The sequence below is a fragment of the Trichoderma citrinoviride genome (assembly GCF_003025115.1).
Source record: "Trichoderma citrinoviride strain TUCIM 6016 unplaced genomic scaffold BBK36scaffold_3, whole genome shotgun sequence".
Taxonomy (NCBI): domain Eukaryota; kingdom Fungi; phylum Ascomycota; class Sordariomycetes; order Hypocreales; family Hypocreaceae; genus Trichoderma; species Trichoderma citrinoviride.
The window spans coordinates 2,098,899-2,123,901 of NW_020194711.1; the positions used below are offsets into that span (position 1 = coordinate 2,098,899).

General features: G+C 54.1%; 2 protein-coding genes across 2 annotated transcripts; one reads left to right on the plus strand and one right to left on the minus strand.

Annotated features, from left to right (window-relative positions):
• Window positions 1-65: 65 nt before the first annotated feature.
• BBK36DRAFT_1192846 (hypothetical protein) lies at window positions 66-6,187 on the minus strand. The gene is made up of 6 exons (XM_024896782.1): window positions 6,035-6,187; window positions 4,655-5,705; window positions 4,169-4,552; window positions 2,680-3,244; window positions 1,601-2,568; window positions 66-1,515 (listed from the first exon to the last, which is right to left on the minus strand). The coding sequence occupies exons 1-6, from the start codon at window positions 6,166-6,168 to the stop codon at window positions 91-93; spliced, it is 4,527 nt and encodes a 1,508-aa protein (XP_024752350.1). The 5' UTR covers window positions 6,169-6,187; the 3' UTR covers window positions 66-90.
• A 1,482-nt stretch (window positions 6,188-7,669) lies between these two features.
• Window positions 7,670-12,828, plus strand: BBK36DRAFT_1192853 (hypothetical protein; the record flags this gene model as incomplete). Its single annotated transcript, XM_024896783.1, has 4 exons — window positions 7,670-8,155; window positions 8,211-8,768; window positions 8,970-10,108; window positions 10,171-12,828. The coding sequence occupies 4 exons, from the start codon at window positions 7,670-7,672 to the stop codon at window positions 12,821-12,823; spliced, it is 4,836 nt and encodes a 1,611-aa protein (XP_024752351.1). The 3' UTR covers window positions 12,824-12,828.
• Window positions 12,829-25,003: the final 12,175 nt, after the last annotated feature.

Consider the following 25,003-nt stretch of genomic DNA (forward strand, 5'->3'; position numbering starts at 1 on the left):
ACCCCTCAAATGAAAGCCCTCCCTCATCAATATCTGTAAATGTCCATTCTCACAGACTACAAATGGCTAGGGTATATAAGATAATCTGCATCAAGTCGAAACCCGTGCCGGCAGATCCTCCATGTCGTCCATAACGCTGTCTGAGTAAGGCTCCGTCTGCGGAGCATCCACGCCATTTTCCTCGTTTCCGCTGGTGTTAACTGACTTGAACTTGCTGGGCGTCTTGGCTTTGCGAGCCTGCGCTTCTTCCAGGTTGGACTCCTCGCCTTGATCGACAGTGGCGACTGGCAGGGTCGGCTCGCTGTCTTCGATGGGATCCTGGCTAAGATCCTGCTTCTTTGACTTCTTCTTAGCTGGTGTCTTCCTCGGTGCGGCCTTCTTCGGCTTGGGGGTAGCCTTGGGTGGTGAAGGCGGCGCTGCTTCCATCAACGCCGGATCAATGGTGATATCGAGCTTGTCGTTCTGGTTCGGTTGCTCGTCCTCCTTGGCGTCCTCTGCACCAGAGTCATGGACAAACTCTTCGCTTTTGGGTGCTGCTGCCGGCTTGTGGCGGGCATTGAGTTGGCGGAGAATTTCCCTTTCTCGGTCATCGTCGTCGTAGCCACTGCCGGTGACCTCAGGCAGGCCTCCGGTTCGGTTGTACTCATTGATGAGCTGCTGGGCAATGTCCAGGACGGTCATGGATTCCCAGTCTGTGACGGTCTGCTTCAGGCGATCCCAGAGCAGAGCCTGAGTGCCCCGAGTCCATTGGCGGCGGAACTTCTTATCGAGCAGCTTTGTCCAGGGTATCTGATCCTCTGACAGGACCGAGGCTCCTTGAATAGCCAAGACCAAGCGATATTGTTCCTCCTCGCGCATACTTGCCAGCTGCTGACGAGCCACATCCAGCTGGAAAGCGAGGTCCTCATTCGAAACAGACGGCTCAGCTTGCGACGGCTGTTGCTTCTTCTTTTCCGAGCCCTGGGAGGAGGAGCCGGATTTCTTGTCCTTCTTCTTTCCTGAAAGGCGCATCTGCATGGCTTTCCACTTGGTGATGCACTGCAGTCGACTCCGCGTCCTTCCCATCTGCTCGCTGATGTCCTGCCAGTCGATGAGCTCTTCGTAGGGCTTCTTAAGCAGAGGCTTATCGGGCGAAGCAAGCCGCAGATCGTCAATAGCGACCATGGCGTCCTTGACAATCTGGGTCAGGTGAGCTTCCTCCTCTTCGCTCCATACATCCTTGCGCTGGTTCGCGCCACACACAATGTAATTGCGATACCGATCCCGCACATCCTCAGGATGGCGGTTGATGATGCCTGCAATCTTGGACCAGGCGCTCTTGTGCACCTCAATGAGAGAAGCCAGCTCTGCGTCCTGTTCCGGCGTCCACGTTCCTCGCGCAACGAAGTTGTGGAACTTCTTGCGAGCAATGTTGATGACCTTCTGCCTCTTACGGTCAGGGCACACCTCGAAGAGACGATACCAGAGGCGCGCATGGGCATCACCGGCGGTCGTGCCTCCGGGAGCTTGAATAATCTATGTTTCGATCCAGGGTAAGCGGTTTGGTTCGAGCAGGCTAAAAGGATTCGAACAGGGTGGGCACCGTGCGACTGAGCCTTACCTCATTGACTTCAACTTGTGTCATTCCATACTCGTTACGGAAAGCCTCGACAGCCCGGCTGATGGCCTCCAGCTCGGCGTCTGTGAATCGCCCTTGCGTGTAGCCTCCGGCATTGCCTCTCCTCCTCGACGGTTCATCATCTTCCCCGTTCTCGCCATCCTCCTCCAAGGACTGCAATGTCCGCGGCTGTCTCTTAGTAGCACGCTTAGTTCTCGCCCTTGGCTTTGGGGAGTTGGCGGAGGGTGACGGCAGCTCCTCAAGTACGCGGCGGTTCTTCTTTGCAGGGGTTTCTACTTTTGCGTCTGCGGCTTGCACAAGCGTCACGGGCGCCTTCTTTGCTCTCGTAGATCGCCGTGGAGCTGGGCTGGCTGCTGGCTGCTCCTCCGCCTGAGCAGAGTCTCCAGGGGCATTCACATGGCTTCCGGCTTGGCTACTGATGTGTTCTTTCCATGCCTCGCGCGCGAGATCCTCAACGTCGCGATCAACTGGGGGGGCCTCTTCTTGCGGCAGCGTGTCAATTGCCATGGGGGCCATGGGGGCAAACTGAGCCCGGGAAGATATACTATTCTCCCTCGAGCGAGTTTCCTCTCCCGTCTGGCTGCGCCGCCGAGCACGGGCAATGCTTGGCGAGCTTTGCTCTTCGGCATTGGCGGCGTCGTCCTCCGTGGCAGCATCAACGTGCTGGCTGGTGGCATTCTTGTCCGTGTGCAGGAAGCTGGTGGCAGTGACAGCTTCGGTGTGTCCGGCATCAGCGCTTTCGGCGGTTTCGTCTTGCGTCTGCTCGATGACTGCTGAGTCGCCATCTTCGATCCCCTTTCTCTTCTTGTGTCGCTTGCCGTCCACAGAGTCGGACTGCTTGCGCTTCTTCTTTTTCTTGTCGGCTGCCTGAGCGGGTGTCAAGTCCAGTGCATCCATCTCTGAGGTGGGATGCTCGACGGCATCAGATGCTTGTCTGTCGTCCTCAGCAGCTGGAGCAGAATTCGTTTCGTCGGGCTTTGCTTCGACGGTCTGGTCGTTATCGGCTTCAGAGGGCTGCAGAGACTTCTTCTTTGACTTCTTGCGCTTGGTGCTGGGTGCACTGGCGGCCTCGTCGTCGACAACGAAATCCGACGCGCGGCGGCCATCCTTGCTCTTCTTCTTGGTGTTCTTGTCGTTTGGCGCGCTCTCGGTGAATGTCGGAAACTCAGGCTCGTCGAATTTTACGTTCTGAGGCGCCTGTGATGAATACGGGAGCTGTGACGCGCTATCAAACATTTCGAGATCGCCAAAATCGACGTCGACGTCAGCAGCATCGCCCTCATCCACATAATCGCCCACATCTTCCATCTCCTCGATTGGATCGTTGTCGAGCTCAGCCATTGTTTCGGTGCGAACTTCGCCCTTGCGCTCGTCGTCGTGTTCCTGGGAAGCTTGCGGTTCCTCGTGCTTGGCCTGTGAGGTTGTCGGTTCTGAGGGAGTCGATTCAGGCGCGCTAGAACCCAGGAAGTGTCGCAATTTTGAAGCAAGCTGGAAGTCGGGCCATTTGGAGTTGGCAGACATCAGGGCAGAGGCGAGAGATGAGGAATCGAAGCCTCGCGGTGCCGTTGCTTGGCTGGCCTGAGCGTGGAAAATATTATGGGACTCGTTGGTTTTTCGAGGGAGTGGCTGGAGTCGCGATTGTTTGTGCCTTGTCGGTGAGGCAACCTAACGCGAGGTACTTTAGCCTGTACCCTGCACGCCTGGGCCACTGAGGTTCCGGCTGATACTGTCTGGGCCAGTCAGATTGCAGTGGGGTGATAAGTTTCAAAGGTGGCCCTACCCTGTAGCTACCCTAGACCTATATTGGAAATTCTGGATTTGATGAGAATGCCGCAAGAATTTGGCCAAGGCAGGCTGGAGACGACAATTCTTCGCTGAGGATGAGGCAATCAATATTCGGATCTTGCTGATGAGGATTGAGTTACTTTGGAACCTTTTCATGTGTGAAATGCGCGTTTTGGTTCCTCTCGCACATATGATATCGGTAAACACCACGACTCAATCCGCCTTTATAATTAGTCATAAAATATCGCGTCTGTTTCACGCTACGCAGGATAATTCTATCGTCTACCGGCGATTGAAGGAAGCCAAAGGCAAGTTACTAGAAATTATAATACATCTACTATTGAAAACTATATGATAATACGACCGTCTAAACAAGGTGGTCTCATAGAAAAGATATACAAAAAAGGTAGAAAATGACAAAAGAAATCTCTTGTACGGTCCCTGGGCTCTCATCATACCCTCAAGGCATGGTCACCGGCAACTCGTGTGTGCTTCAACTCAAGGAAAGGTTGCTTGCCGTTGCATGGCAAGTCTTGCGAAAAGGGAAAGGAAAAATGAAGAGGTATGGAAAAAGTTTGGAAAAAAGACCAGCAAACTCCTTGCCGATGATCCTCCATTGTCGTCGCCGTGGTTGCATTCGCTCTATCGTCGAATACCTTGTTCTCGTAAGTGCCCATTCGTCCTGAATGCTTTGGCATATATGTCTATTACCAGCCCAAACCGCTCTGCTTAATCGTCCTTTTCCTCTGGCTGCTTCAGTCTGACTGTGATGCCCTTGCGGCTCGTCTCAATGTCATATTGGCCACCAAGGACCAGATCCTTGGCAACAAGCTCTCTGGTACGACCCAAGCTCTCGATATCAGAAATTCGCTGAATCGTGTCTTCCAAGTGCTTGCGGAACCGAGGCTCGGCGCATATCTCCTTGAAAGCGAGATGCATCGGGACGCTGCTGGCACGAACATCCGCCTGGCTGGTGACGGTGAAGAGGTTGAGACTGTCGAGATCGCGGATGAAGTCGGCTCGGGTCATGATCTCCTGAGCAATATGGAAGGGGAACGTTGGCAGCAGGTGACCGACAACTGGGTCGTACGAGTCGGGCGCCTCTGCTTCTTTGTCAACGAGAGCGAGAGCGAGAGTCATGGCAGCCGCCTAGATGTTCGTTGTTTGTTAGCCAAGCCGTCTTGTTATGTGTGGTATGAGGGTCAAGTTGCTGGGTTAGGGGGGCGTAATGGGTAATGGTCAAACTCGTACCGCCCACTTCTGCTGATCCATCACGTCGTCATCCATCTCTGAGCCAAGGATCCAGCACTGGTTGAGAAACCACTTCTTCTCAGTGTCCTTGATCTGATCGCACGTGCGAATCATATCCCGACTTTTTGCCACGCGGTTCAGAAAGCTCAAGCGGCCACCAATCCGATCGTATACATCCTCGAGCTCCTTGTGGTTAGGAATCTCGTGGAAATAGCGCTGGCGATACTTCCTCAGGGCGTTGATCGCCTGTGACTTGGGCAAATCCGTGACAGCAAGCACCTCCATGCGCGTGGCCAGGAGCTTCAGCCGCTCGTAGACCCAGTAGTCGTCGGTGTTGAATACCATGGTGACGAGGTTGGCCGCCGCCCATTGTTCTGCGCGCTGCTGCAAAAGCTCAAGCAGATCCCTGCCTTCATCGTTGTTCCTTAGGAGATGTAGCTGGTTCACGATAAGGACGAGGGGCTTCCGCCTTGTTTGCGCAAGCTTCATCGCGACCTTTTCCAGCTTGTTCAGGGCACGTTCAATGTCCAGCAGAGCAGTGGTTTCTCGCGGACCTCGTTCACTGAAGTAGCCTCCAATGTAGTCCTCATGAAACTCGTAGTCGAGCGCCTTGCCGAGGCGTATCCTTACGATTTCGGTGTCGGCGTGGGCTTCAAACATGGCCACGCCGTCGCCATCAGTCTTGCGCATAGCCTCGATCAGCATGCTGCTTTTCCCCGTGCCCTTCTCTCCCATGAAGAGATAGTAATGGCCAGATTCCCTCCCGTCAACGATTCTGTCCACGTGCGCCTGCTCCGGGCGTTGGACCCAATGCTCGTCCTCAGGAGCAATTGTTCGAGGCACTTCTTTGGCGGTTGTTGCCAAGTCCAGGACAGGGTCGCCTGGTTCAAAGGCGCGGGTCATTTTCTTGAGGACGAGCATCTTGTAGCTCTTGTGGTAGATGTACCCAGCACCGGCGAATCCGAGGGCGAGAACGACGATGGAGGCGAATGTGGTGGCGGCACTTTCGCCCATTTTCTTGAGCAGGGAGTCTTGAGGCTCATAATGGCGACTTTGAGCAGAAGGGAATTGTGAAGGTCTTTCGTCTGGTGATCAAGGGTTAGTCGTTTGAAATTTGACATTGTGCGATTTGCTCTATATATAAGTTTATATATGCAGCGACACCGAGGCTCTCATCTCAGTCTATCGCTGGATATGAAATGACGACAGAGCTGGAGACGCGTGGTGGCGCAACAAGGTCTACTTCAAAGCCACCACTGACTGCCCCGGACTCCTCCCCTGAACAGCGTTGACAACATGCCAAAGTAAAGACGATCAAACACAAGGCGCTGAGCCCGTGAAAACCAGTCAACAACACAAACAGAAGCAGCAAATCATAACGTACCAGCTTGTCGTCGAGCTGCCTGAGTGGAAAACCGGGGCCTGCATGACACCAGTCGCGTGTTGCCGCGGCCCAGCCTGCTGGGTAGACACTGCGGAATCTGCCGAGTCAAGCGACTGCTTTGGCGTAGCATCGTGGATGTCTCTGTCTGCAAGATGTACTCGGTACCCGTTCTCTGGAATCCGGTGGTGGTTTCACGACTTGGTTCAAAAGTCCAGACTGGAGGTTGACGGACGCTCGGGACATGGAGATGTAGTTGTATGTACTCGTACTCTTCTCCCGCGCCTTGGCGACCTTTGTCCCTTTAGCTGCTTGGCATTCCCGATACTGACGTCTACTGGCGCACCCTCACAGGGCTTTAGGTGCCTTTGCCCCTGGCGCCTCTGGGCCGTTGGCCGTATTAAAGGGGTTTCAGCGCTGGAATTGCTGGCTCTGGATCCGGCGGCCTCCCAGGGGGAATATCATTGGTGCGTGGCCCCCGGCCCAAGATTTCTGTGGCGCGTTGCATTTTACATTCACATCGAGGAGATCCCCTGCCTCTGTAGATTGTCAAATTGTCCGTGTTACCTCCATGTTATCAAAGAGCATGGGGTCTTTGGCCAGCTACGGCAATAAGTGGGATTACCTGCAGAAGAACAACCAGACCCCGGAAGCCTACTTGTAACTTGCCCCTGTTGTTTTTATAGATTGCTGCAGACAACAACATCCCGCCAGCTTGGTGATGCGTACCTGTACTGATGCTCTCTTCGTGATGCTGCTGCGTCCATGCCCCTTCATCGCCCGCGCGTCCCCCTTGCCCTACGAAATACCTTACCTACTTAGCCGAACCCACAGCTCTTGTAAACAAAGACAAACTGCAGAAACAAAAAGAGGGGCGTCAGCTCCGTGCACACGTGACGCATCAGCTTCGTGCGTGCAGTGGCAGCCGTGGGTGGTGGCACTTGCCTGGCAGACGGACGATGGGAGTCGATCTCGAGGCTCCGGTTCTGGGTCGGACATCTGGGCTTTGGCATCGATCTCTCCAGTCGTGATAGATGCGAATGACGTGGGCTCCAGAAGGAGCCAGATGGTGCTGTGAAGATGTGCATCTACTCGCATTACGTAGTTCCTGTGTCCTGCAGCCTCGTTGCCCGATGTAGCCGTGAACGAATATCTAGAAGAACTTCCCTAGCAGCTATTAGCCTTGTACGTCTCTCAACTGGCACACCAACCGGCTCTCCCACGATAGCAAGTGAGCGCAATCTGAACGGCCCGCCACCAGACGCGTCGCCCTACGCGTGAGTAAGGCCCTCATCTCCATGGGGGAAGTTCTTCCAGAGCTCTTGGCACGCTCATTGGCGGGGGATCTCGTTTTCTCTGCCTCTTCTCCTCTTCTGCTCTTCTCCTCCTCAACACTCTGCCGTAATTCTTCCTACAATCATTACAACCCCAGCCTCGCTTCTTCTTTCGAAATTCCTAGCATCTTCTTCTTCATTGCCTCCTCGGTAAAGCAGTTCTTCTCCTCACTTTTGCATTTTTCCCCTTAATATTGACTCCCTACACATTCGATATTCCAATTCCTTGATCAACAAATCAACTCCAGCTACTTGGTCAACAGATCAACTTCAACTCATCTTCTGACGCCACTTGACGGAATGCCAATCACTCCCCAGGAGCATCTGGAGTGGTGGCTCACCACGGGTCTTGACGCCCTCAAAGAACTTGTAGACAAGGAGACGGTGGGATGTAGTCCTCAGCACGTCGGCTTTGAGGGCATCATTCAACGCAGACAGCGAGGCTTTGACAACGATGCCAAGCTTCTGGAGGCTCTCCGACAGTATGCGGACCGACTTGCCTCGCACCAGGCTCCTGATGTTTCTTGCAATCCTCGAAACAAGTTGAGGGAGCTCAGCCTCAACACGTTCAAGAAACTAGAGGACGGTGGCCTGGACCTCGACAGGGTCTTGGAAGGCCTCGCTGACCTCAACGTCGTCGAGCTTCGCCGGCGCCGACTCGTCGCTGATACCCCTTTGACTTTCAAGCCCAATCACCCCGCCTATCCATCCGCGGCGATGATCCAAGAGCTCAATAAGAAGGCAACGGAAAAGTTTGCCACTTTTTACATGGGTTTCAGAGCATCTGTGAGTTCCTACAAGTGTCATACCCTCATTTCGTTGGCTAACTTGTGCTCTTCAGGCGGTCACCCTCGAGATGCAGCACTCAGAAGCTACCAGAAAACCTCCTGTGGAGATCATGGCAGTCGTCAATGCCCTATTCCCTGCTCAGGACTTACTGAAGAACTCGGAAGACGTGAGTCTTGCTCCATACACCAACTCTCTTCTCGACTGCATCCGGTTTGCAATCCTTGTCCATCTTCTCGGAGACAACCCATCGGGCGAAAAGCAGCAAGCCTTCATTCAGGAGAAGTTGTTCATCTGGTGTGGCTTGCCCAGGTATGAAGCTGCATACAAGGCATTCACTCAGTACATCGAGGAGTTCAAGGCAATCGAGACGCTGTGCTTCAACGTTCTCAAGCTGGCAGAGGCCCCAACTTCTCGCCGGAAGTCGGCGTCTCGTCGCCCTTCCTTTACCCCGAACTCTGTCGTCATGGTGAAGTCTATCCTCAGAGGCTCTCCCCAGAGCCCCCGCGAAGTGGCAGAGCTGGCTGGTTCTCAAAGGCCCCTCTCTCCTGAATTTGTGGCATCCGCCCCTCCTGTTCCAAACCCCCTCCTGAAGGGCCTCCCAGGGCGAGAGGTATCACCATCCAAGACCGACGGCGCGGCCTTTGCGTTTGACGATTCATCAGCACCGAAGCTGCGAGTCAAAAGCACTTCCACCCTCTCAAAGACCGCCTTCGATCAACATCCACTTGCAAAGGACCTGAACCTTGACTCACGAGAAAAGGCCCAACTGGGGCTTCTCCTCCCAAAGCAGAAATTTCGCCGCAAATTCTAGTATGATGCCGGTGATGAAACTGTTGTCAAAGGGGAGAGGGTTGCCGCCAAGACGTTCGACCCTGCCAGAAAGCTGAAGAAGACGCCGCCGCTGCCCACGAAGCAAAAGCTGCTGCCGCCTAAACAAAAGGCGTTATCCACAAGACAGAGGCTATTGCAAACCAGGCAGAGGAGGAGTAAAAGGGTGGATGAGGATATTCCTCCGGTCCCTCCGACTCCCGAAATCCCCATGTCCATGAGGTCGACCATCACAAGGAACGGCCTCAAGCTTCTCGAGCGAATGCGTTCGCATCCAGAGTTGCAGTCTGGTGAACCGAGCAGCTCCAAAGTCTCACAGCTTGCCACCGTCTTGGCTGGTGACAAGGCCAGGTCGAGTGCAAAGCTGGTGAAGCAGCCTGCTCATCTCCCTCTTCGGCCCCCTACTCGTCCCAAGGCCTCCAACGCTCAACTTCGAGACAGCTTCAGTCTGCGTACATCGTCTTTACCCGAAGGGGTCCGAAACAACCAGCAGAACCTCTACAGTCAGCGAGCCTCTTCGACGCAATCGGTGGATAGACCAACTACAACAAGGAGGCCGGAGAGCTATGATGGCCAAGAACATGGTCGCCGTTCCTCGCTGCCGAAGGTTGACGTCAAGTATAGTATGCGCGAGCCACGACTTTCTAACATGGAATATGCGCGACTATATTTTGTCGAAGAAGCCAATGCCAAGAAAGAGAAGCGGGAGTGCGAGCTGCCTCCACCTAAGAAGGCCTGGCTCTGGGGTCAGCACTGGGAGAACTTCCTCGTACTGCCCAAGATTCCGTCCACTATCAGGCGCCGCTTCTCTCTCGGCAACAATGAGGACAGCAAAAAGACCCTCAACTTGGCGGCTCGTGACAAAGGACACGAGTCGGATGCCGACTCGGTAGAGACTGTCAAGGGCACGATGTCGGTGCCTGCTAAACCTCCTCGGCTGTCCCTGAATTTTGACACCATGGCTTCCGGCCTCACGACGATGATGGACGTGTCGTCTTCGGGATTCCATCAAGCATCACAAGTTCCAGCTCGGACAAAACTCCAAGACGAGGTGGTGCTATCTTTGAGCGATCAAAACCCGGCTCAAGACCCTGCGCCTGGAGTTGACGTGAAGGAGAAGAAGTAAGTTTCGTCTGTTGATCAAGTCTTTGGCATTGGGAATCACCTACTGACCTCAGAAGCAGCTTCTCAACGGTCGACAATGTTCAGACTCTACCTTTTGCATCGACCGTGTCATCCATCTCCACCAACGAAAGAGAAGACGAAGATCTCTACTCTGACGATCGACATCTATGGCCGTCGCCGATGAGCCAACGAGAGGCCCGACGTGTTTCGGTTCCGCTGATGGCCGAGGAGCCTACCACAGCCGTGACTGAGGATAACCAGAGTGCTGAGAATACCGCACCGCAGCTCAGCGAAGATGCCGTCGAGACCTCATCTGTCTATTCAAATGAAAGTTCAAAAACTGCCGTCTTCGTTGGCGATGATACCAAGAGCACTGGAGACGCTCCGCAAACCCCAGCTAGGCCTCGTCGCCCTGCACAGCTTACAACGCCTGGCGATGAATCTCCTGTGCGCCCCGGTATCCCGTTCAGTTATAGCTGTGCATCCTTCAACTCGTTGTCATCGGATCGCTCTCCGCTAACCCACTTCCCCATTGCGGTTGAGCAAAGGTCGAGAGCCACGACAGAGGATATGGTGCAAGGTATCCTTACGCAGTCAGGGGGTCGCCTCCGAGTCGAGGACGCTCGCCAGGTGCAGGTGGTTGAAAGCAAGCATGACGCTGAGTTGCAAGCTTCGTCTGCCGATATCTGGCATACGGATGGGTACATGGAACCGGAGCTTCAACCCGCTCCCCTAAATCTTTCCAAGAATCCTTCTACGGCGACGAAGCCAAGGAAGAGTCCGTCTAACAAACCAGCGAGGGCCAAGTCAAATCACAAGGCAGCGGGCAACATCCAGCCGTCCAAGAACACGCCCAAGCCCACGCCCAAGCCCACCAACCCGGTCAAGGATACTGCCCCTCCTCAGTATAACGAAAGAATCAAATCCTATGAGTCGGGCTTTGTACCCCTCCCTGGATCACTGCTTTACGAGGCTGACAAGAATACGGACATTATCAGAATCCCGCGGAGTCTATCGAGCAGCTCCAACTCTAGCAGCTCTGTTTCAGCCATCATCACTCCGTCCAAGCCTGGCCCAGCCAAGGGAACAGGCTACCCAGCTGAGCGGCCCGAGAGACTTACTCACGGGCCAAGACCTGCGCATTCCATGAACCAGATGTACGATGCAGTAGCAGCGAGTAACATCTCCCAACTCCAGTATGAATCTCAGCCTCAACCCCAGGCTCAGACGGGTAAACACTCCCCTACCCTGAGTGATCTGGACGAGTTCTTTGGAGTTGGGCCTTACGAAAAGGCATTCTTGGAAAAGCATCCAGAAGCAGCGAAGCCGTTTGTCCTCCCGCCGAAGGTGCTGGAAACAGCCGAGTCACCAGTCTTCACCACGCCAATGCTTCGTCGACGAGATATGAGCATCCAGCAGCACCGAGAGCTCCCACAGCATACGGCCGAAAGAGTGATGGAAAGAAAGCCAATCACCTCTACAAACGTCAGCAGCTTCGCGCTGCACAGAGCTCAGGGCAACAAGGCGACTATCCTGCCAGTCATTGAAGGCAGAAGCCGTGCTAACACAACCACAGCCAGGGAGCGTGATACGGGCTCCAAGCAAGATCACGACTACGAGGATAGCATATCCGAGGAACACGTGCCGCAGCACACGTACCTGGAGGACGTTCATCGCTTCTCTCTACAACGGTATGATATCAGCACTCGTCGTCCGTCGACTGCTCATGCTCGACCCAGCACCTTCTTTGATCGACCTGTGCCACTGCCACCCGCCGAGATTGTTGCTTCTGAGCGCAAAATTGCCAACACGCCGGCCACAACGCTGGGGAGCCTTTTCCGAAGACGCAATCGCAACCGTACGGAGACTCAACAACCTCAAACGCCTCAACTGCCTCAGCCGCCTCAGTCGCAGCCACGGCTACAACCGCGGCCGCAGCCAGCGTTCCAGACTCCTCAACAGCCCCCCATCACGCCGACCATTCTGACTACGCCTAGAATATCAGTCCATCAGCCCATCGGTCAATGGCAGCCCTTCAGAGAGGAGCGAAGCCCGTTTACTGGTGCCTCGACACGGACGTCGGGTGACGAGGAGAGCCCATACGAACGACAGCGTATCAAGTTCTTCCGAGAGCAGACAGCCCGCGCCCTGACCGGAGAGATCGAGCCGCCAAGGCCACCGGCCCGTCCAATGGGCGCAGGTCCTCCCTGGGCTACCGTCGGCTTTGAGGCCGGCAGAAAGGCACATGGACAGCGCACGATGAATAACGGCACCTGGGCATCTGATGGCCGGCGAGGCGCTACAGACACGCGTGGCAGGCAGATCAGCAATCCTGTTACTCGGACGGGCGCGACGAACGACTGGGTCAATCAGGGTCTGCCCTCCCCAGCTCCCACGACTCCTTTGCCGCCGGTGCCCCCTCGTCCATCTGGAAGTGGGAGGCAGATTCCCGGCACGCGATCGGCATCTCGTCCCTCCGCAAGCGCTGCTGCTCCTGCTGCACCTGCAGGCACTTTGACCGGCGCTGTGACTGGTGTCGGACACGCCCCAGCCCAACCGGGACAAGGTGGTCAGGCACCCTCTCACAGCAGAAACCGAAACCCGCTGGGCCTGCGAGTCGAGACGACCGCTTGGAAGCTCCGGAAGGCCAGCAAGGAGGCTCTCCGATCGGGCCGCAACGTCAGCGGCCAGCACGATGGCGGCAGCAAGTAACCGTCATGGTCGGAAGTAATCGTCCATTCCCTGAGAAGGTGGTTGAGGCCAACTGTCAGGGGGGGCCAGCCAACGGCGAAGGACGAGGTGCCTAGCGGAAATTGAAAAAGAATTTAAAACAACAAAAACACTGAAAATTCGGAGAAAAAGACCCGGAAGCAGAAAAAAACAGAGAGTAGGGTTTCCTTCTGTCGTGCGCTTCTTGTCCTGGGAGGCGAAACATGGCAGTGATCGGCGCAAAGATCCAATCCTCGTTGGGGAGTTGATTGGGGGTCAGCAGAGCGACTTTGGATGGAGGTCGATGAGATTCCTAAGAACGAGAGTGAGCCGGAGGTCGGAGAAGCCAAAGGGGAAGGTCTGGTGATCTAAGGGAAAGAAGAGTGATTGGGTTGACGATACCTCAATGGGAACCACGAAATCTTGCTGCTTTTGTTTGAGTACATAGTCAAAGGAAGCCAGAAGCCAGGGACAAGGAAAGAAATCGCGGAATATTCAGGGCATGGGGGAGATGATGCCACGAGAATCATGGAAACGAAGATAATGAAGCACATGCGCACACGTTCAACGGCTAGGTAGAAGCCAGATAGTCACGATAAGTCAAAAACACAGTTGCTTTGAAAGAAAGGAGATGAACAATGACAATATGGTGAGCACATTGTGAGTGAGAGAGTCGCAATCGCAGCCTTGTCCGGAAGCCTTCTCCAACTTCAAAGCTCGACATCTACACAGACACCCACACACATACACAACACACACAACCGCCGCTCAGAACAGGGGCATGCCCGTTGGTTGTCCCCTCTCGCCCACTCGAGAGTCCCATCTGTCGCCACCGAGATCGTACGATAATTAATTCATCTGCGATCTAACGCTGCATATCGCATGCAATCCGACACTCCCAAAACCTCCCCTGGCAAACGCAAAGCAAAGCAGACGGCGAGAAAAAAGAAAGGATCAACGGCGCTCCGTCCCCCCCCTCGCGCTGATCGCCCAGCGGCCCCAAACCCACCAATATGTAGCGAGCGGAGCGAAACGAGCGGGCGAGGGAAACCTCCGAGTGATGGGTAATGTACTTGTAGAACGGATACTGCAGAGTACTGTTCGTATGTACATACATGCTATCTGCTGTCACCTCTGCAGCCGGTAAGCTACCTAGGTAGTATGTAGGTAGGTAGAAGGCTGTCTGTTCGTCCCCGGTCGAGCGAGCGGGAACACCACAGCGATACATGAAAAAAGACGCGGCTGGTCTCGCTCGGGAACAGGCATCCTAGTGCAAGGAGGGAGGAGAAACCTCATGCAAATTCCCGTCTTCTAGTCAGTATACAAGCGGAGCGAAAAGGAACATAGAACGATCTACGGAGTACTTCGTAGGCAGAAGCATAACACAGACGGGAAAGCAGAAAAAGCAGGGGGTGGTAAAAGAGGGCAAAAAAGGCAAAGGGACTTTGTCTTTTCGATATGCGGCTGCGGCTGGGAATTGGACGGAAGCATCTCGGCCCATGTTCTTTTGTTGATGGGAGAGTCATGTCCGAACGGAAATTGAAGGTAATGTTACAGCCTCCTCTGGCAAAAGTACATGGTCTACAGGGCATGGCTGTTGTTCACTGCGGAGCTCCATTGAACGTTGTCTGTCTTTGCTGCACAATGACATGGGGAGCACGAGTCGAGCAGATGCAGCGGAACGGCCTGTCATTTCAGAGTTCGGGGCAAATCAGACAAAGCGGCCGATGTTTCAGAAAGAATAAAAGAAAAGAAAGAGAGGGAAAAATAAAAAAAGGATGCAACGCCCGATTTGCCCATCTCCAACAATCGTCCACTAATGTGGATTTACCAGCAACCACATCGCTGGACTCGACAGAAAGCGGGGGAAGCAGCAGAAAGAATGGCCCTCTCTTTGGCCATCGTATCGTATCGTACCTACGGTTGAGGTAGGGCGTGGGGAAGCTGGCTGGTGATTTGCTGGATGCAGGATTTCATGCGTGTGTATGTGAGTGTGTGAGAGTGAGAGAGGTGGGAGAGTGTGTGTGCCTGTCTATGTATGTATGGCACTGCTTCGACCATCCGTTGATGCCCTTCTCCAACATAACCGCACTAATAGAGGGCCGAACCCGAACCCGAACCCCGGAGAGGCGTCGACTGAGACATTGGCTCTGATGGCTGCCCGACTGCATGTAGAACGGCAGAGAGGGCGTCTTGTGGCCTTGTGTAACATTGGTAAAGTCCCAGCCGCACGCACGCACACACGGGTTTGGGGGTGAGGAGGAGGATGGGGAGGGGAGGAGGGGGAAAGCAACGACACCAAGCTACAAGAGAAACAAGAGTGCGTGGCCATGCATGGAATCAGAGCGTGAGCAAAACAGCGGCTGGCACGAAAAGAATACGATCCCTCCCGATTACCGTTCCATGCATCGAAGAGGGTGTGTGTCTGTCCGTGGCGGCTCCAGATGTTTGGGGGTCAATCAAGGTCCAGCCCACGCCAGATGGTCATCGTCACCACCAAGGCCCAAAGCCAGGCCGGGCCAAAACGGCATCGTGGCCAGCGGCAAGTCTTGGCTGCTGTCACCAGCTGCAGTCTTTCTGGATTCTTTCACCCATCCCCCAACCTGTCCAATTCCTTCAATCCCTTGCCCACCCCACTTTCCGGAGGGGGTGGACACAATCTCACTCGCGCTTCTTTTCCTTCTCCTCTTCTTCATCTCCATGGTGTGATACCACTCCGTACCGTACTGTAATTCAAAGTGTACTTGTAGTCGAGCTCGGTATGGGAGAAAAGAGGGGGGCCGGCCGCGGATTCGTTTCGGTGACAGACGCAAATGACCCCACGCATGTGCTCCATATCCAACTTTGTTTTGTTTTCCCCTTCTTTTCCTGCGTCGAAATGTCTGGGGAAGAAGGAGAATCGATGTGGTAATTCTCCGAGGAAACCGAGACTCTTGTCCAAAGTGCCCACAGCCATCAAGGTCAGGGTGGAGGAGGGGAAGATGCAAGTCAGGTCTGCTGATTCGGTTTGGCTCTCATCAAGATGCTCCCGTACCTACTAGTAAGGCACCCAACTTTGGAAGTCGTGTGTACACGACACGACTTGCGGGAAACAACAAGGTGCCGGTAATGCGGTTTGTTGGTGTTGTTGTTGTGCTATTTTGTTCCGCCTGCTTGCATCAGTTTCAGCACGAGAGATCATCCGCTAACAAAGGAGACTAGGCGCGGACGGATGAAAATCATCATGTCCATCAGCCCGGAGCTGAAAATGTTGCGGTACAGTACAGTACGAGCTTGTGAAAGGAAATACGATAACTTGGGCAAGACTGGCAAGCCGCTGTGCCAGTTACAACTACAATGTCAAGATCACGTCTTTTTGCCTGCCTCGACCTGAGAATCCCTTCGGCAACCAGATTTCGATCTTTGGGTCCCCTTTTTTCGCCCCCAGCCTTACAGTAACAAGAAACTCAGCCTTCGAGAGCAGCACGATCAGAGTTGGTTACACAGCATCTTTGCCCGGTTCACACGCCCCCCTGGGTGTCTCGTCCCTTGGGATCGTTCTGTTGCAGATGAATCTGTGAGGGAGAAGTCCCAACGAACGCTGTGTTACACATCCGTCCTGTCTAAAAGATTACGGCGCCCACAAAAAATCTTTCAGCTCGCCGGCTCCTGAATTGCCGGTTCCATTCACAGTTCTCCTCTTCCATATGCCAACCAGTAGTAGTACAACATTCTGTGCTACCGACAAATCGCGAGGCCGAGAACATGGCCCCCCAAATGTTCCCCACGGCAAGATGGCATTGCTAGCTCGCTCATCGACGTCATTGCGGATGGGAAAATGCGATCCCAGAGTTTCTGGCGGGATGATGCCGCTGTCTCGGCATGTTTTGCTATTTTGCGCCTTGCTTCGTTAGTAGAGGACCATCAACTTGGAGGGGAGTGTTCTATTGCGAGCGGCTATAAACAGACTACGTACTTGCACTAATGAAACGGCGTGAAGACGAATCTGCTTTCTCTCAAGTCGTATCATTCTGTACTTGCGAGTATCTGTGTGCCATCAGCCCATCCAAACTGTTAGCTGGAGAACAAATGGACTCCTCGACCAACGAGATGTTTTGAAACCATCGCCCTGCTCCCCAACCTCGTCACCCGTCATCTCTTAGTTTTCCCGTCCATCGTCATCTGGCATCAAGAACATGAGTCGTCGACATGAAAATCTCCTCACCGCACCTTTTTTTTTCCTTGACCATCATTCCCGTGCCGTGTGCTGGATGTATCGACTGAGTATCAATTACAACCTCGAGTCACTACCCAAGTTCGTCTGTCCCGACGATAACCTAGTCCCGCTCCTGCGTATCATGTAGTAGCTACAAGTACATGTATCATGCGAGATGGTTTCTCTTCGCATGTCTGTCGAGATCGGGATTGGTCTTTCTCTCATCTGCCTGAGACACTATGACGTGCTGCCATGACCCTCCATTCGCTTCTCGGCATTGCTGAGATGTGATGAAGCGAGTGAATTGGCTGCTCAGCAGAGAACAATGAATGGGAGGGGGAAGAGCCCAAGGGTCATACGACGAGGCATGGCAGCATGGAAATAGATTAAAACGCATAGAGCCAAAAGAACAGCGAAGCATGGGTATCAATCCATCCCCAAGGTCCCAGCCGGAGGATCAGTTCCTTGATCAGCCGTTGATCAAAAGGGATCATTGGCAATGAATGGGCAATCGAATCCCGATATCGTCCATGGCAGGGGACTGGCCTCGGGCTATTAGACGGCCCGCGGCAAATCTGGCTACATGTCAGTAGGGCGTCAAAAACAAGTACATGTATTATCAGATGTTGGTGACTTGGGAGGGCTCAGACGATAATAGCTTCAGGATCCTTGGCCTGCTTGGCTCCTGCGAAACACGCGGTGCTGACAAGAACATCGGCGAATACATACCTACGTACATAGCCCAAAAGACATAAGCGCTATGTCGTGAATACATACATGCCTGCTTGTACACACTCCGTGCAAACAGTGAAATAACATGTGGCAGACGGATCTGATAAGTGACAGCCGGACGTCATGGATGCAGGTGCTCGTCACTTTGCTTCCATCATGCAAACACTCAAGCACACACGCAACCACGACAGCAACCATCAACACCACCAACGCTGTATTCAGATGGCTGAGCAGCAGCAATCGACAGCCTTCTGGTTTAGCCTGACTCGTACAGACAAAACAGCCTGGCATTGGCTATCCAATCCACTGGCGCAGGCCATGTAATAATAAGTAAGCGCCAAATCTAAGCCGTTGTGCTGGTGCCACGCCGTTTCCCTGTCGAACCACACCCAACACGCTTGATTGTTTGATTTTCCTACCACCGTAGATTGGCCTGGGCTGAGCGGTGCGGCGCGAGGGCGGTCCGCATGGCCTTTATCCGCCGTCCAAACTCAATCGTCGTCGCTCAGTTGCCTAAATGGAGGAGCGCCATCTGGGGAGTTCGTTTGATCTGAGCATCGATAGTGATGTGGATGGAGGTGAAGATGATTTTCTCTGAAGCTACGGAGTCATAGCCATAATGCCCTCTGGGTATCTTAGTGTTAATACATGTAGCAGAAAGAAAAAGCCGAGATCCCCCACCGCAGCTCATATGCAGACTTCTGCTACCCAATGGAGAATCAGAGCTGTCACTAGCACTAGCATTTCGTTCATACAGTAGCGGGAGCCTGAAGCAGCCGCCTGGGAGTGACCGATCACAACGCCATGTCAACCAAGGATACTTGACGGCAAACCCCCAAGCCATAGGTAGTACTTCTCCGACACTTTCTAGAGGTGCGAAACTGCATCGAAGCGCTTTGGATCTCCTCGCTCTGGGACTCTAGCCATCTTCTCGTTAGCATGACCTCGTAGTCGCTGGTCCAAGTAGCGCTGGCGCATGATTTTGGGCCCCCCTAGCAAGTCACATGAAGGCAAACAGTCTGCGGTCACTCGATTACCGCCTCGGTGGGAAAGCAAGGAACCTGGAAAAACGAACCGACGGATCCTCTTAGTAGAGATTTAGGCCCTGAGGCTAAAAACGGGCACCTACAATGTTGGGTTTGGGGGGTGTCTATTGGCAATTGTCATGCTGCAAAGCTGAGAACCAAGAGCTTGGGCATGGCCTACTAAACAAACAATCGATGCCAATTGCCAGCCTCATTGGCAACCTAAGCCCGTTGAAGCACAGAGTCGCTCGCTCTTCGGCATTGTGGGAGGAGGTTCCCTATCAAGCTCAGCAGCACGTCGTCGCCCCTTGACGCGTCACACGGAGAGAACCGACCAGGTTTCAATCTTTTTTTGTGTTACCGAAGCCCATGGCTCGATGTCTTCGGAATGCGGGGGACAATTGGCCTGTGTCACCATCCATCAGCATGGCGTAGAACGTGCTTGCCAGTTGCCCCGTCCTGCGTGATGCTCCACGGTCTCAGCTGGATTTCATGTGTAAGAGTGTCTCCGTCTCCATGTGTGTTGGGCGAGAGTAAAAGGCCCGGCAGACAGGCTACTATCGAGCTAAGGTAGTGGAAGGATCAGGCCAGCCCACAACTGGTCTTGAAATCGATTCGAGTCCAGTCCAGCCGAGTGCTCGGGTTTAGCCTTCATCAGCACGAGCAGCAAATGTTGAGAAGAACACAAGGGAGCGTCGATCATTAGATGCTGACCGTGGTGGGCTCAGCTGTGCTAGCAACGCTAAGCAAGCACAGGTAGCCTCATCTCCATCATGTGAAGTTGATGATTGACTACCCACACCTCTAGTGCCCGCTTGGTGGAACTCGCAGTCGGACACTGATGATCGAGCACGGATATATGTTCATCAAGGTGTTTTCAAGCCACGTATTCTCTATTATCAGGTTCGATCCACCTCCTGACCTGCTACTACTACTCACGTATCTAAGCTGGCCGTGGCTCGAAACTGACAAGCCCATACGTTTAACAAGTTGTTGTTAACAATATCGTGGATATCACCTCATGTGACTAAAATGACCCTCGCCTGAGAGGTGGATTCGCAAGAGCCAAGTGTTCACGGAAGCAATAGCCATTCCGGGAAGCCCGACAAGGAGTCTTTGGAACTAGTATTGATACCATCCAAGTCTCATGCTGTGTGCGAAGGAGGACGTGCTATGAAGATAAGCACGCATCGCTCCTACGTTATTATCAGACACGTACGGGTACAGACGAGATTCGAGGTTGTACTCGTATGTGATGGATAACCTGTCAGTTTACGCCGCATGTACGCACGTCTCCTTGGCATCTTCGAGGATACATGCGCATATGATGGCACTCGGGGATGGGGCTCTCTGATACCTATGACGATAAGGACATGCTTGTACTCGAATGACGCTGCTGGCGTCGGGAATTTCGAGTGCAGCCTCAAACAATCTGATGAAGCGAGCGTGGAGAGATGACACCGAGAGAAGGAGCTAAATCCGCAAGGCCGGGGCATGTTGGCGTAAACCCAGCGCCGGTGGTTCCATCTGGGCGCCGGAATCATACAAGTATGTACGAATACCTACTTCCTCCTCTTATTATTAGCTCTTCTCCGTGGGATGGATTCTAGTATAGCAGTACTACTACTAATAGCAATTACGGAGCATCAAATAGACCCAGGCCGCAACACTAACAAAATGGATCACCGTCCGTCAGAGGAGCTGAGGATGACTGCGGGGACCAAGACGATGGCTTCACCCGCTAGCGTCTCTGTACGGTCCGTTGCGCCCGCTTTCTAGACGGTCACTAAACAGCGAGCCTGGATGAATCTTGAGGCACGGCTAAGCTCGTATGGAATCTGTGAATGGAGGCAGTTTAGGAGATCGGCGTGAGAGCCTGAATACAGGTACTACATACATGGATGAGCTACATGTAGGCAGCCGTATCAAGGGACAAACGGCTTCTACGGATCACGGACGCGCGGCAGGTCTTGATGGTAGGGACCTTGATACGGCCCCCCCACGAGGAGAGGATGCCAAGCAGTGTCAAGACTGATGTTGCTACAGCCTACGGGATTAGTATGGACTTGCACACATACAAAAAGACCTCGTGCTACAGCGTCGTCAAATTCTCGGCTGTTCTTCGTCCCTGGATCTCGGGCAGGGGTTCTGGCATGCCGTCTTCCAAAACGGAGAAACCGTCTTCGCTCGCTGCTGGCCGGGAACAAGGTTGCTGACATACGGCCAATCTCCTCGCTCTGCAACAGACAAAAACAGCAGCTCTCTGCTTGCGACTTCCGAGCGGCCAACAACGGCGCAAGCATGATCAACCCAGGACCCACGAAGACGTGGGGGGTTTTTTGTATTTCTCTCTCGGAGCTTCGTCCAGCACATTCTGGCATTTCTGGCTAGGAATCAGACTGAGGTTTCCTCTGTGATGGCCGGCTTCCCCCTCCCTTCTCCGCTTCGATCTCTCTCGCTCTACTAGCGGCGTTGATGCCGCCCACGGATGGACGTGCGTTGGGACATGGAGGCAGTTCAGTGGGCTCATATGGGAAAATGGAGTCCTGGTCCGGCGTTTGATAAGATAATGATGATCTACAAAATACCGACGACTGCAGTGTGTGTCCCTCGTGGAAGCCACAGCGGAACCGGGGGAGGAGTTGTTGTTCAGCTCAGGGGCTGCGCGGTACGGATCGTTGACCTCGTGCGGATATGCTCTCATTTCGTGCACGGTAGTTTTGATCACGCCTCGAGACTGAAGCTGTGACGTGGTGTACATACATACCTACTGTATGTACATGCGGCTCATGTATGAACGGAGATGACATGCTCATGGCGAGTTGTCCATGGAATTTGGTCCTGCGAGTTAATCTGTTCGTCGTGCCGTGTTCTACATGCTTGGGTGATGGCGAGTCGCGCTGATAAACCGTAGGTAATCTAACGATGGAAAAGATCGGAAAACGAAGAGGGGAGGGGAGAGCATGACAAGGGCAGACCCGAGAGCAACAGAACATGTCGATGCGATGCTTCGGGGAGGCTCCTCGATCATCATCCTGCATGCCAGCTAACCCGCAACAGTCTAAGAAACGGCCTGCTAGCCGTCGTAGCACCGTACAGTATGTAAACTACTTCCATCACCAACAAGTGCTAGACATGCCACAATTAGACTCAAGTCTTCCGTCCTAGGCGATGCAACGCTCTAGCCGTCTGCTCGTTCCCTTGGCTGTCCGGTTGGCGGCAACATGAAGCTCCGTCGTCCGCAGGCCATGACTTTGGCGCCCATATCTCCATCTCAATGGCCATGTGCGTGTAGTAGTAGGTAATGATGCATCAAGCCAGACAGTGCCGTCGATACGAGCACTGTATTAGGCCTGCATTCCAGAAGCCCGAGGCAGCGACGGCCCTCGAATCGAAACCTTCCCCAGGACCCTTGATGATGACGGAGTGCATCCATCACTCTCACTCATCAACTCTCCTTCTGCAATGCAATGCCAGAAGAACGGATAGAAACAGCCGAACCGAAAACGACAAGCCAGCGAAAAGAGGGCCACGATTTCTCCTCGTCAAAGCTCATCACGCCACAACTTGCCAAGCCGCACAGGGATTGCTGCCGACTAAATACCTTCGCACAAGTACTGACTGGGTCGTCTGCTGGTTTAGCTCCGAGCTCTGGGGGGGAGGAAGCCATTGACTTCTCTCTCTGGATGCCGGGGCGGTCGACGTCTGGTCACGCACGTTTGTCTTGTCCCGACAATGATCTGCTCACGATACGGACGGGGTGTTGATACAGGCGAAGTATCATTACAGCAGAGCAGGACTTACATGTGCCCATATCTCCTAGTACGGCCGTTGGAAGATCAGTATTATTCGTACGATGCTCATCCAGACATCGAGCCATGCAGCTACAAACATGAAGTATGCATACATATTCGCACATACAAGAGACACACGACGGGCATCGAGACCTGCCTCCTCTGCTACTACTGCTAGTGCCGGCCAGTTGTTAGGTGCTACGACAGAGGCCATCTCGACCTGGGCTTGGCTCGGAACCGTTACGCCGGCAACAGCCACACGCGGCCAGGAAAAGAAATTGGGGAGAAGAAGCAAAAAAGAGGACAGAAATAAGCCAGCCGCTAACAACTGGCGAGCTAACGAAAAACCCCGTCCAGACCCTGCCTAATAATAACCGGCCACCACAACATGCTACTAAGGAACAACGAATACCTAAGCATTAGCATATCTACAGTACCTTCGTGTCGAGGTAGAAACGGGCAGTGGATGTTGATGACAAGAGAGGGGGAGAGACGGGGGCCGGAGACGAGGGGGGTTGAGAGGAGAAGAGAGGAAGCGATCAAGAGCAGCAGCAACGCAGAGTCAAGCAAAGCAGAGCACACGCTCAGAGGCTCTTCGGCCGCCGATTGACGATGGTTATGCGCTCTGGGTTGCCTTCAACAACTGCAAGTAGGGCTGCAATCATCCAAGTCGCCAAAACTGCGGGCAGGGATTCTGCTGGCCCGCTCTACCACCCCCCCGTCCACAAAAGTCATGTCCAGCTACCTGACACACCCTGTGCTTGCAAGCAATGATATCATGATACAGCACGCTATGTCGGAAGCAACCCTTCTGATGCTTGTTCGCCGCAAGTCTAGCCGGGGGTCGGATTAGTGAGGGACGGAGAGGAGGAGAGCAAGTCCAGTCGAGTTGAGTCTCTGGCGATTTGACCTCGTACTGCAACCCGCGTTCTCTCGCTCTCTCTGCCGCGCGCTGAAGCACCGCGGTTGCACGTTGACGGGCCTCGCGATGGCGTCAGCAATTGGCTTCCCCATATGGCGTGCCACATTCCCGAAGCACACTGGGCGTAGCGACCCCATGCTTCTCTTCTTTGCTTCTCCTGCTGTTGGATCTCGCTCCCCCTGGGCAGTCCAGCCGCAGCTCCCAGGCCCCTTCGCCAGGATCAGCAACAGCCTACCTGGCACGGGAATTGGCTCGGCGGGTCTCCTGGGAGCGAGCGAGCGAGCGAGCAAGTCGCACCCAGAGAAGTGAGGCCAAGACAAGATGAAGATGGACAGCGCAGCACGACACGACAAAGAGGCCCGCGGGCAGGGGTGCGGCAGGCCCGTTCGCTCCCTCAGCACTCGCAGCACTCAAAGTCCATCCTGACCCCTACCTGTCTGTACCGGGGGGTACCTCCACGTCTCTCTGCAGGGACTGGCTGGCCGACGCTAGGATAGGGAATGTGTGGATACAGAGACGTGGAGATGAGCTGCCAAGGCCTCGACCCCGTCTGGATGTCATCTACTTGCTCCTCCCGTCGACCAAATCCCGACCAAATCCTAAGCCCAAAGCCGGCCTGTACCCCCATCGCAATCGCCAGCCCACGGGAACGACGGCACAAGACGGTCTCTGATGGGAGCTTGTTAGGGGAACGACTGCGAGTTACTAGTTATCGTGCTTGTACACGCGAGGTTGCGATTAGCTTCGCGGCGTTTTCAACATCCCACACGCCCCCCCTCCCCTGGTGAGCATGCGTAGGTGTGTTGAACGCTCCCAACCTCGGGCCCGGTCTGGGGGGGGAGAGGTTGTGGGGGGGAGGAGGACGAGGAGGAGGAGAGAGAAAGCCAAAGACGATTGACGGATGGTTCTCATGAGAGAATCCAATGTACACGATTCGGACGGGATTGCTGTTTGGACCCTGTCTCTTCGGCGGCCAAATAAGACGATATCTCCTCCACCATACTATAACCCCTCCATGCCCACGCCCAATCCTTACATTAATACTACCACAGACCACTTCGTGCTTCTCTTCCTGTTCGCCGCGATCTTCGCTTGCACCGTGCATTTGATCATCTATCTCCCACTGCCGAGTGTCGATGACTTACCCAACGTGATACTAGCACGATCAACAACTCAACCACACTTCTGCCTGTCGGGCCTCCACACGTCTGGAGATTCCTCGCCGCCTGCAAACGAGAAAAGACAAGACGACGACACCAGCGAATAGAAGAAGGGAACGAGCGAACAGAAGACGGGGGGAAAAGCTTCTATCACATTTGATCGCCGTTTGATTCTCGCTTTCCCGAGACTGGTCCTCCCTCGCCTCCTCTCCGCGCTTCTCTTTCTCGCAGCTTTAAGTCGCCGTGCCGTTCCTACTTTGATTGGGCATGTGCTTGCTATTAACGTGTCATGGAACGTACGCTCGCCATCGTGACGAACGAAGACTTTACCCGGCCAGACGATAACAGCATGTCC

Coding starts and splice junctions, on each gene's coding strand:
- BBK36DRAFT_1192846 (XM_024896782.1), bottom strand. CDS start 6,168: ATGCTACGCCAAAGCAGTCGCTTGACTCGGCAGATTCCGCAGTGTCTA. Junction 3,245..4,168: donor CGAGCCGCAAGGGCATCACA/GTCAGACTGAAG, acceptor TCGCGACTCCAG/CCACTCCCTCGAAAAACCAA. Junction 2,569..2,679: donor TGTCGACGACGAGGCCGCCA/GTGCACCCAGCA, acceptor ATTCTGCTCCAG/CTGCTGAGGACGACAGACAA.